This window comes from Oncorhynchus keta, chromosome 2 (genome assembly GCF_023373465.1).
Source record: "Oncorhynchus keta strain PuntledgeMale-10-30-2019 chromosome 2, Oket_V2, whole genome shotgun sequence".
Classification (NCBI taxonomy): Eukaryota; Metazoa; Chordata; class Actinopteri; order Salmoniformes; family Salmonidae; genus Oncorhynchus; species Oncorhynchus keta.
Window position 1 is genome coordinate 66,943,632 of NC_068422.1, and position 12,094 is coordinate 66,955,725.

At 42.3% G+C, this 12,094-nt stretch overlaps 2 protein-coding genes across 10 annotated transcripts in view; both read right to left on the bottom strand.

Annotated features, from left to right (window-relative positions):
* Positions 1-4,958, bottom strand: part of LOC118362334 (SH2 domain-containing adapter protein F) — a 127,686-nt gene extending 122,728 nt beyond the window's left edge. Inside the window, exon 1 of one of the 7 annotated variants that reach the window (XM_052480994.1) lies at positions 3,785-4,958. In XM_052480994.1, the coding sequence (XP_052336954.1) occupies positions 3,785-4,189 (405 nt within the window). In that variant the 5' untranslated portion in view covers positions 4,190-4,958. The remainder of the gene's footprint in view (positions 1-3,784) is intronic. The other 6 variants (XM_052480998.1, XM_052481002.1, XM_052481006.1 and 3 more) reach the window with 6 other exon arrangements.
* A 1,660-nt stretch (positions 4,959-6,618) lies between these two features.
* LOC118371683 (G2/mitotic-specific cyclin-B1-like) lies at positions 6,619-10,326 on the bottom strand. Of its 3 annotated transcripts, none has more exons than XM_035757239.2 (10): positions 10,052-10,326; positions 9,299-9,445; positions 8,778-8,909; positions 8,567-8,674; positions 8,176-8,367; positions 7,848-8,006; positions 7,529-7,765; positions 7,184-7,333; positions 6,889-6,999; positions 6,619-6,799 (listed from the first exon to the last, which is right to left on the bottom strand). In XM_035757239.2, the coding sequence occupies exons 2-10, from the start codon at positions 9,380-9,382 to the stop codon at positions 6,686-6,688; spliced, it is 1,287 nt and encodes a 428-aa protein (XP_035613132.1). In that variant the 5' UTR covers positions 9,383-9,445; positions 10,052-10,326; the 3' UTR covers positions 6,619-6,685. The 3 variants fall into 3 exon arrangements, with proteins under 3 accessions (XP_035613132.1, XP_035613129.1, XP_035613130.1); XM_035757236.2 differs by having other exon boundaries at positions 8,567-8,680; positions 10,052-10,325; XM_035757237.2 differs by lacking the exon at positions 10,052-10,326 and adding an exon at positions 9,856-10,000 and having other exon boundaries at positions 8,567-8,680.
* Positions 10,327-12,094: the final 1,768 nt, after the last annotated feature.

Consider the following 12,094-nt stretch of genomic DNA (forward strand, 5'->3'; position numbering starts at 1 on the left):
GTTTGAGAGTGCAACATTTTTAAACCATGTTACAGAACAATCTGCCTGGCTGCCAGCTCCTCCAACATGTGCCCAGTGCAAAAAGGGGGAGACAGAGGCAACAGTATTTTCCTGCTTGAGAATGCCAAAGATCAAAATAAACTCCAATTAACAGGAGACAGCAGTAAACCCGTTTAATTAGCCAACAGCAGTCAGTTGCTGTGAGGAAACAGTCTTGTTTCCTGTTATTTTAATTTGGTCAGCTCTGGAACATTGTTCATCATAAAATACAAATAACCCTGCATTGTTGAATGTGATGACAACTGCATACGAGAAACTACTTTCAGAAATTAGAAGACCATTTCTGAATAGACAAATCACTGTACAATTATTATATGGAGGTTTTTCAAGCTTGCCAATTGCCATGTTCCTTTGCTGTACGACACTGCTTACTGGCATATTTTATGACCACTGGTTGAACTGAAACAAAAAAGCTCCTATGGAACGGCAGGCAAGCACCATCAACACTGAACAGACCGCACCTTACAACAGGAAGTGTGGAGAGAGGAAGTAACCTGTTTAAGGGACTAAGGAATTTCATAACATAATTGTAAATGTGCAGCACTACTTCGCATACTTGCATTAGGTTTTGGCTGTGCTCTAACTAAACTACTATGATATTGTCTGGCATAGTAAGCTTGAGTAAACAAATACCTGGCAACAGGTGATTAGTTAGTGCTTCAGAACAGGGAGTAGTAGACTGAGTTATGCGGCATGGGTGTCGTCAATGTTGAGAAATACTTCTGCACCTTTTCTCTCACACACACACACTTTTCCTGGGTCTACCTCCCCTGCCTGCGCTGGAGGGAGAGGCATGTACATTCATAAACAGAATCACACTCTTACTTAACCTCACTTGCATTGAATGTCTCAGGTTTCTTCCAATGAACCAGTGTGTTCCTAAAAAGCAGTAGGCTTCAAGGTACACTGACTGACTGCATAATCATTTTTCAATCTGTCTCTGGTCCACACACTATTTCTGTTGATGACAGGGACAAGAGTAGACTAGGGTAGAGATGATAGAGTTGTAAAAGTGTAGATTTTGCTTGGTGAGCAGAGAGTTGAATGAACCTGGTTTGGATTATTTGAAAACGTGCACTGGGGCACCTTCACACAGGCCCAGTTCAAAGGTGTGAGAGAACAGTGAAATATACACTGTGTACTTCTGCCGGTTTCAACAATCCATTCCCTGTTTGAATAAGTCCCCACATGATGGAACATGTACATCTGATCTGTACACACTTCCTGGAAGCTGAAAATGCCCCAGTTCTTCCATGGCCTGCATACTCACCAGACATGTCACCGATTCAGTGTATTCGAGATGCTCTGGATGGACAGCATGTTCCAGTTCCCACAACTTCGCACGGCCATTGAAGAGTAGGACAACATTCCACAATCAACAGCCTGATCATATCCATGCGTAGGAGATAAATTGTGCTGCATGAGGTAACAGTGGTTGTCACACCAGACACTGACCGGTTATGATCCACACCCCTACCTTGTTTTGTGACCAACAGATGCAGATCTGTATTCCCAGTCCAGTGAAGTCCATAGATTAGGGCCCAATTTATTTATTTCAATTGACGGATTTCCTTACACAAACTGTAACTCAGTCAAATCTTTGAAAATTGTTGCATGTGCGTTTATATTTTTTGTTCAGTGTACTTGATGTAGGCTCTTTTGTTTAGGGTAAATAAAATAAATGGTTATGGCCAATTTGTACCCCCATTTTATGTCACTGGAATGTTTTCTTAAAGGGATTTTATGGCATTTCAATGTTTTTTCATACTGGAAGCAGAGACATTGTAAATAAAAATGTGTTCTTAATGGACTTGCATAATTAAATAAAAATGGGATCCACGTGTTCATCTGACTGGGGAAGATGATGATTAAGGGCTTCTTTGCCAACATCCAGAACGATCCCTTCACAGAAAGGTTAGAGTTTAAAATATTGTAATAAAATTCATACTTGAAGACCGCATGCATCTTCCTTTCACCCACCTACCTACCTACCTACCTACATCTTCCTTTCACCTACCTACCTACCTACCTACCTACATCTTCCTTTCACCTACCTACATCTACCTCTTCCTTTCACCTACCTACATGCAGACTACTACACTTTTTCATCCAATGTAACCAAACGCTCAGTAAAGATTTTCATGTATTGTGCAGCTGCTGTCTGTCCGACTGACCCAGCCATTGATAAACACCTGAAAGAACTACACTGAACAAAATCCACATCTAAAAGTGTTGGTCCCATGTTTCATGAGCTGAAATAAAGGATCCCAAAAATTCTGAGTACGCACAAAACAAGTTTTGTACACAAATGTACTTTATATCCCCTTAGTGAGCATTTCTCCTTTACCAAGACAATCCAGCCACCTGACAGGTGTAACTTGTCAAGAACCTGATTAAACGGCATGATCATTAGACAGGTGCAACTTGTGCTGGGGACAATAAAAGGGCACTCTAAAATGTGTAGTTTTGTCACACAACACAATGCCACAGAGGTCTCAAGTTGAGGGAGGGTGTAATTGGCATTCTGACTGCAGGACTGTCCACTAGAGCGGTTGCCGGAGAATTTAAATGTTAATTTCTTTACTATAAGCCGCACCCAATGTTATTTTAGAGAATCTGGCAGTATGTCCAACCAGCCTCACAACTGAATTGTGTGGGTGAGCGGTTGTCAACATGGTGGTCGCTGGGGTTATGGTATAGGCAGGCATAAGCCACGGACAATGAACACAATTGCATTTTATCAATGGCAATTTGAATGCACCGAGATACCATGAGGCGATCCTGAGGCCCATTGTTGTGCCATTCATCCACCCACCATCACCTCATGTTCAGCATGATGTTTTTTTTAAACCTTTATTTAACTAAGCAAGTCAGTTAAGAACAAATTCTTATTTTCAATGATGGCCTAGGAACAGTGGGTTAACTGCCTGTCCAGGGGTAGAATTACAGATTTTGTACCTTGTCAGGTCGGGGATTTGAACTTGCAACCTTTCGGTTACTAGTCCAATACACTAACCACTAGGCTAACTTGCCGCCCCAGGGCACAATGTTGCATAGACCTGTACACATTTCCTGGAAACGGAAAATACTCATACATGTCACGAATTGAGCACGTTTGGGATGCTCTGGATTGAAGTGTATGACAGTGTTTGTTCCAGTTCCCGCCAATATCCAGCAACTTCACACAGCCATTGAAGAGGAGTGGGACAACAATCAACAGCCTGATCAACTGGAAGGAAATGTGTTGCGCTGCAAATGGTCACACCAGGTACTAACTGGTTTTCTGATCCATGCCCCTGCTTTTTAAAAGCTTTCTGTATTCCCAGTCATGTGAAATCCATAGATTAGGACAAATTCATTTATTTCAAGTAACCGATGAACTCAGTTAAATCAGTTAAATCGTTCATTGTTGCATGTCGCACTTGTATTTTTGTTCAGTGTAGTCCTGCCGGTTTCAATGATCCATTCCCTGTTTGAGTAAGTCCTGACATGACGGAACATGATCTGATACTTTCCATTTTAACCAATGCGTTTGAATAGTGAAAATGTAAATGCCCACATCACATGACTAAACCATCTCTTTAAATTGAACCTCGGTGGATAGATTGTAATTTAGACTTCTTCAAAATGTTGTAGGCTATGACGGAACATATGCTACAATGTTACTGGTGTTGGATATTGGAGTGGTAGGCTAAAGGCAAAAATACATTTTTTTAAAACGTACCTTTTCTTTATTCTCATTTTCAGGAGGCGGTGACGTGGGAGATTTAACGTTCCCAACAGCAACAGCTTGGGCAACGATACCGCTGCCCGGAGCAGAGTTGCTTTTCTCGATTGTTTCCACCTTTATAAGCCGGTGCTTTGGTGACACATACTTTATGTCCGGTGACCCCCCACAGCCCAGACCAGTTCCAAACGAAATATTTCCTCCCGTGTACGGATCTTCGAAGTCCAGTTCCTTTTGTAGTTTGTAAGCAGCAAGAATGTCCGGCTGTGCGGGGCTTGGATGTTGGTAGCCGGGCGTACCAGTCACAGCGGCGTGACAATGTCTGTAGTCCGGTTTCGGGGGCGCCGGAGGTGGTGCTTTGGCAGTTTTGAATCCTAGGTGTTCCCTGAACCATCTGGCCATGCTGCCAGTGCATTGCTCACAAGTCTATATAAATATTTCGTTTCACCTTTTCTGACAATAACCTCTTTTCCTGAGCGTTGTATTTCTATAGGTCACCTCGACTCGCTTCTGAAATGTTTCTACAGCTCCTACTCTGTCCGTGGATACTGCGCTGACCAAAAGAACACAGCCACATGTACTTTCTGAGCTCCCGCAACTATGACACTTTCGCTCTGACAGCAGAGCGCTGTGGCGAGTCCTCTCCGCAACATGGGAGAGCGCTTTTGCAAGCGTGGGATACGTTTCCCTGTCCTCATACCTGAGAACATTCACTGCCACCTACCGGACTGATGTTAATTTAGCCTACTAAATGCTTGGTTTTACTTGTAATATCCGTGAGGTCGTGACATTGTTCTTGTTTGTTTCTTAATTGTATGCTGCCGCTGTTGTAGTGGACAACTTACATTAAAATCCGAGCCACTAACATGTGGGATTACAAAATGTTTAAAAACGCGTGCATAACGGCTATTTAGTGGTAGACCTTGGTTGGGGGGTGTTTTGCCCATTTAAAAACAGAGAAAAAAAATCCACAGGCAGACCTGATTACTGTAGCATATAATTGTTCCAAGGTGCAAACCGTGAACATACCAAGAACTCCATACCCGTGCTTTCCTACTTCCTGGTCACCTGTGTGCATATACATGTGAAAGTGACCCATCATACAGTGCCAACTAGTGTACAAATGAAGTGCAATACAATGACAAACTGTAGACTACAACCACAAGGCCAAAAAAGTTCCTTCAATGATTAATGTGGATGAGAATCATGTGAAGTACAGGGAGGCTGCCTTCAGTACCATGGGAGTTCCTTGTCCCTCTTCATCCCCATGTGTATATGCAAGACCAACGATTGTTCAATTACAGTACAGTTGGACTGAAGGGTAAAATGCCCTACTCATGCAAACTGCTTTCACCTCCAGATGGCCATTGAAACCTGATCTGATTGCATTGCAAATTACCAGTGAGGAGAAAGAGGTTAGTGCAGGCACTACAGTCCCGCCACAAATCCCTCCCCTACAGCAACATTTATCTAGACTAGAGTATTGGGCTATGCTCCCACAAACAGAGGGGAAAATCTGTAATTAATATCTGTAAGATCCAGTATTTAATGAAAACTGACACTCCTAAACTATCACACTGTTTGGAAATTGCATTCTGTGTACACTTGTCTGGAACTGCATCGCTGAAGGATCACTACCTCACTTTCCAACCAATGTGGAAGAATTGAGGAGCAGACTGAAGTATAGGGGCAATTCAGCATTACTTGGAGGACAATGGAACTGCATCACCACAAAACAGGCAGAGAGATCACTTTCTAAGTCTCCAAGGTCTGCTGCCCCATCAGAGGGACCTTGAGATCATGTGGTAACCTAATTGACTTTACAATCAGAGAGCAGACAAGTCTCGTTTCCTTTAGATGGTGACGCATCACAGCAACAGCCCACATTCGCAGAAGCTGTGCTTTTTTTATGAAGCAATATTTAATAACTCCACACCCCCAGGCAAGGAGCACAATGTGCAGCTAGGAGTTTAACCCTGAAAAGGCCCCTGGGAGAGGCAGCAGCGCCATGCACTGAATAGATTTTTGTTTTTTCCCCTTTGCTGAAATCTTGCCATACACTGAAGGCTGGTGGAGTAATTCCTTTTATCCCATCAGTTTCAAAATCAAATCAAATGTTATTTGTCACATACACATGGTTAGCAGATGTTAATGCGAGTGTAGCGAAATGCTTGTGCTTCTAGTTCCGACAATGCAGTAATAACCAACAAGTAATCTAACTAACAATTCCAAAACTGTCTTATACACAGTGTAAGGGGATAAAGAATATGTACATAAGGATATATGAATGAGTGATGGTACAGAGCAGCATAGGCAAGATACAGTAGATGGTGTCGAGTACAGTATATACATATGAGATGGGTATGTAAACAAAGTGGCAATTCAGTTTGTCTGAGTGTATAGACGTATGCATATGAGATGAAGGAACATTATATAAGGTAGCATTGTTTAAAGTGGCTAGTGATATTTACCCTCTCCACTACTGTTCCATCTGATGGTGAGATAGAAGGTTTTTCAGGTGTTCGGGGTGAACCTCTGCTGTTTCCTGCAGGTAGTCCACAATCATCTCCTTAGTTTTGTTGACGTTGAGTGTGAGTCCACAATCATCTCCTTAGTTTTGTTGACGTTGAGTGTGAGGTTATTTTCCTGACACCACACTCTGAGGGCCCTCACCTCCTCCCTGTAGGCCGTCTCGTCGTTGTTGGTCACTTGTTTTTAGTGAACCCCCCACCCCCCCCCCATGCAAGAGTCTGCTGTGGATGCCAATGGGGTGCTTACCATGACAACATATCACATACATTAATCTTGCTTTTTAAAATCAAGACAAGCCATTGAAAACTAAAGATTTATTTAAAAATGGTTTATAAAGTGGTAAAAACATGGGGTAAATCAGTCGTGTCAACAGTGAGAGTTGGACAGTTTGTTAATGTAGGCGTAAGCCCTGGTAGATGTCAGCTCTGGGAGACAGCTGACCCTGAGTAGCTTGACATTGTCATACTTCTGCTTGATTGACTGGAGAAAAAAAAGAAGTTTCAGTTAAACATTGCCTGTGGCCCTACAGTACATCACTGGGCTAGAAGTCATCTAAAGGCTGGGCTCACCAACTGCTTCATGCTGCCATCACTCAAGCGCTCCAGCATCTTGGCAATGCATTGCATCACAGGTAGCAGAGAGACCTCTGTGTAGCCTGTGTAGTGCTGTAGGGCTGGGGTCTATGGAGCAAACGTTAAGTATCAATTCAGTGACAACAGAACAGTGTTGAAGTTGACACACATCACTTCATAACTGTAGATTTATCAGGAATCCTAAGCCAAAGAAATCTAATGGATTATGGGTTAGAAGTGTCTAGTTTCATACACTTCCCATAAGTCAAAGTATTCATTGCTCATAACTGACCCATTCATAACCAGCAGAATCATGAAGGATCCTGGATGATAAAGCAAGAGCTGCTGCAGCGGTCAGGGATGGTGGATGGTGAACTGAGGCATAGTCCAGAAGGGTCAGCTCCAGCAGGTATTTAGCCAGCCCGTAACCAACAGGCTGAAGCTAGAAGATAAATGTACTGGCATGCAATATCATGTTGCCATGTGGCTCTGAACCAACGGTCACTTAAATAGCTGGTCAGCAAGTACAATTAAGGAATAAACAAAAAGGTTGTCAGCACAGCATGAAGCAAATTGGGTGAGTTTGCATCAGGAGAGCTAAACAATGTGTATTAGATTTTCAAATTCAAAAACTCACCTTCCCAACCTTGGAAGCTCTCCTTAGAAAGTGAACCGGTGGTGGTCGTCCCAGTTCATAGTTCAAGGCTTTCAGAATGGTAACTTCCATCAAGCGTATCTCAGCACAGGAGTAGGTGAAGTCTGTTATATGGGCAAAGTCCCTCACCATGGGAGGAGCGATTTCCTCGTACTTAGAAGCGATGAGCATCGCAGTGACCCCAACCAGTTGCAGAGACTTCTTTGGCACTGGATAGTCCTGAGCAAAAGAGAAAACGATGGATAAAAAAAAATAAACAAAGTCAAATGTATCCAACCATCAGAGGAAAAACAAGCCATACCTGGAGAAAGCGGTCGATGATCCCAACAGTCATGTAGAGGGTCTCCTGGTGCAGTCTGAACTGCTTCTGGACCTGTACCAGCCAGTCAACTAGAATACTCCGCATGCTCCCAGTCACATCACAACCCTCCAGATGACATGGTTTTATAGCCATGGCAACCTGTCACACAGTAAGAGAGGGGTCTGTGGCGAGACACAGGATCTTGACTAATAATGGTTCATGCAGTGAAAAAGGGAAACCGGTGTTGCCTCTGACAACCCAAATAAAATCACATGAAATTGAATTAGGCTCAGAACAAACGAGAGATAGTTGAAATTAGTCCCAAAACCTCCAGGTTCCTTAGATGAGCGTAAATGTCCTTCACATAGTCACTGCACAGCAAGGAGTCGCCTGCGTCTGCGGAGTCCACATCTGGGATGTTGAGCAGGGCATGTGAGAAGGCCCGTGGCACATTGAGCCCCTCGTCCCGAGTGGCCTCTTGGCTCGGAGGCTGCTCAGGGGCAGCTGCAATGGGCTTGGCCTAAAGAACAACATGATATAGAGAAGTGGATGGAATTCTCTGTGAAGCGTAACTACAGACAACGAGTGCACAACATCCATGACGAGATGACAACTCAGATTTTAGCATATTGGATTAACATGAGACATTTACCTTAGAGTAGTGATGTATATCTAACTACAGCCAAGCCCGGCTTCAACTTCTCTCCTTACAATCTCACCTGTCTGAACAGATCACAGTTGCCAGCCCCAGTGTTCTCCTTTGAAATAACATGGACTCTTTCAGTGGCGCTCTGCTTACATTGAGCTGGTTTGACGGGAACAGACGTCTGTTTCTTAGGAAAATAAAACGCAGATAATTATTCAAACGTTGTACCAAAAACTGAACCACACCGTAATTAAAATGTATTAATTGAAAAAATAAAAATGTACATTTGTTTTAATCCCTTTGGCGTTGTTGTTCAGTTTGCTTGCTACATTTCCCAAAGGCACCCTGGACCTCAGGCCATATGAGGTGGTAGGTTTTCCTGGTAAGGAAACATTCTCCTCTGACTTGGTCTGGACCTTCAATTCAACATTTAAAAGCACAATTATGAGTTTGTCCAACAGTAGCCTATCACATGTTAAGTATATTTACAAATACTAAAATAGCAATGTATAATTTGGGTTAATACATGGAAGACGAGGCATTCATAATATTCTTCAATTAACCAATGGGCATAAATGCAGTGAAATGTCTACTGAACAGAAGGAAATATCCTAGCTCTTGAGAATCTAAGGCCATACACAAGGGATAGAAATATCCCAGAGTGTGCCTTCACAGTAGCCAAATAAGAATGGTTGATTACCTCAAGATGAGACAGCCACATGACAAATTACAACATTATTGTACCCCAGTAAAACCAATGACATATGGTTAGGCTATTAGTGAACTATCAAAGCATTAGTCATACCTTTACATTTGGAACTGCACATGTCTCCTGATTGGTAGGATTGGTCTCTTTCACAGGCAATTTGGACCTCAAGTTGTAAGGCATTGAGACAACAGGTTTTGCAGTAATAATGGTCTCTTCTGGCCTTGCTTTTCAGGTTAGGGCCACCTATAAAAGATCTATAGAATATTTATCCTTCTTCAGAACATAATACACTGTACCAGCCAATCAACAAAGTTGATGGAAACCCATAGGCTAATTTATCACTGACCTGTACTCAGGGGTAGACATAACGATATATAGTAAATCTGTCTCAATCCATTTAGTACAATGTTATGCATTTGCAACATGTGTGACATGTCACAAATTCCAATTTGTAGGGCTTAACATTAGCTAAGTGGCTAACACTAATGCTAGCTAGGTTATGAGTTAGGTTTAGGGTTAGTTAACATGCCAAGTAGTTGCAAAGTATCTAAATAGCAGTTCAAAGTTGCTAATTAACTAAAATGTTAAAGTTGTCTGATGAGAATTGAACACACAACCTTTGGGTTGCTAAACATTCCCACAAACCTCCTTACAATTTTGCCTTAAAGTAAGCTTGTCTTATGGAGCCATAACAAAATGTAACATATAATAGCGTCCCAGATTTACGTTTACTATGGTACGTCTAGTCTATGACAGCAGGCAGCAAACACTAGTAGCAAACTTTGCACTGGCAGTAGCCTACTGCTGCAGCCAAATATATGTATCCATAAATCATTGACAGTAGCTTACATGCGTTATTCTAGAAGCCACAAGGAACAATAACCCGCAAAAGAACAGAGAGCGCTGGGGTTCAACTTCACTGAGATTCAATGACATTTACAGCTGCCATGGAGTGCGTTCACAGCAACAGCTGTGTTCAATGACATTGATTAGAAATTAGACTCATGCTGCGTTCGTGTAACCACATACGACTGGGAAAGATCCAATAGAACGGCCCTCCAAATGGTAATTACTCGTTGGAAACTTCTATATAATCCTCATGCCGCGTTTAAGTACCAGTCCGAATGTTTTACTTGCTTACTGGTTGTAGTTATACACGTGACGTGCAAGTCAGAAATATAGTTTTTCTAGTTCGGACTAGCACATGAACGTGGCATGAGCGCCCACTTCTCCCATATGCTCACCTCTGACATAACCTATTAAGGAAATTACCGCGATTATATCATTTTTGGCAGTTAAATGCAAAAACAAAACATTATTTATAAAAGGCAATCTATTAAAAAATATATGTTAACACTAATTTATTTACAAGCATGATAGCTGTACTTTCAGTTTTCTGGTTTATGCAGCTGGTTGGCCATTAGCCAATTGACGTTTCTCAATGAGTTCAAAACACGCGAATCATTTACGCCGTCACAACTGGTAAATTCCCAACTCCTACTTCTTTCCGAATGCAGCATAAATCCATAATTTAAAAAAACAATTATCTAGGGGCTAGGCTACTTCAACTGCGCGTAGACAAGCGTCTTTTGACATCAGATATTTTTCAGAGCTGATCTGATTGGTCAAAATTGGCAAATTAGTGAAAAAATATCAGAATTGGGCTGCCTGTCTAAACGCAGCCTTCTAGCTTTACACACAGGACCAGATGACTGAACGGCATGTAGGACAAATTCCCGTTGCCCCTGACCTCTGGGCCCCGACCCATCATAATATAGTGGGCTAGTTTATGAAAATTAGATCATTAATATGATTCACAGTTTCATAGAGTATATTTGAGTAGTTCAGAGATATTTTCAGAGACCCCCTATAAATCTTAAAAAACATGTTTTTGATTGCCCTATAACTTCTACCGCTGTACTTTTGAATTAGTCATTGGTTCCCTGTAACACTTGAAATTAGTTATGAATGGGTTTGCATTGAGATGTTTTAATTTATGTTTATGCTTTTGTTCTTAAGCTCCTCTATGAAGCCCCAGTGTTCACACAGATGTGAAGGTAAGTGGTTGGAGAAGTCAGAGGGAGAGGGAGATTACAGTACAGAGCCTGCTTTATGTTGATAGGCTTTATATCTCCTGCAGGCACACACACACACACACACACACACACACACACACACACACACACACACACACACACACGCTGAATATCAGACTGTCTTCCTACCTACAGTACCTTGGGTATTGTCGCTGGCATTTCAGTTTCAAGTCATGCAACAACAACATACTCTCATTTAGCAAACTGAGCTCTTTGAGAAACAGGTAAACACTGCAGCCTGCAAATCTCACTCCACCCTCCACTGGTCTGACTGCATTCATACAAACAAGAAATGAGTACTGGGTCAAGTAAGGCACTGGCCACCAATATCTACAACTGCTAAGCCTACCCAGAGGCCACGGGATCTGTAACCAGCTTTAATTATGTAATACAGTAATGTAAGCTGCTTAGCAGATGCTTTTATCCAAAGTAACTTACTGTGCAATGAGTACTTACATGTGTAGTATGTGTTTGTGGTCCCAGTGGGACTTGAACCCATGACATCTGCATAGCTAGCACCCCACTCTAAACATCAGTCATAAAGGCAGCGTATGGACAGTCTATATTCTCCAGCTGTCCATATTCTCTGTACAAAGTCTGCCTCATCAGTCAAGTCAGGCGACTGAGGCTATGAATATAAACATGATATAAACCTGTGGTTCCAACTTCCAACCTAACACAGCATACATACAGAGGACAGAGTGTCATACGGGTGGCAGGTAGCCTAGTGGTTAGAGCTTTGGACCAGTAACCGAAAGGTTGCTAGATTGAATCCCTGAGCTGACAAGGTACAAAT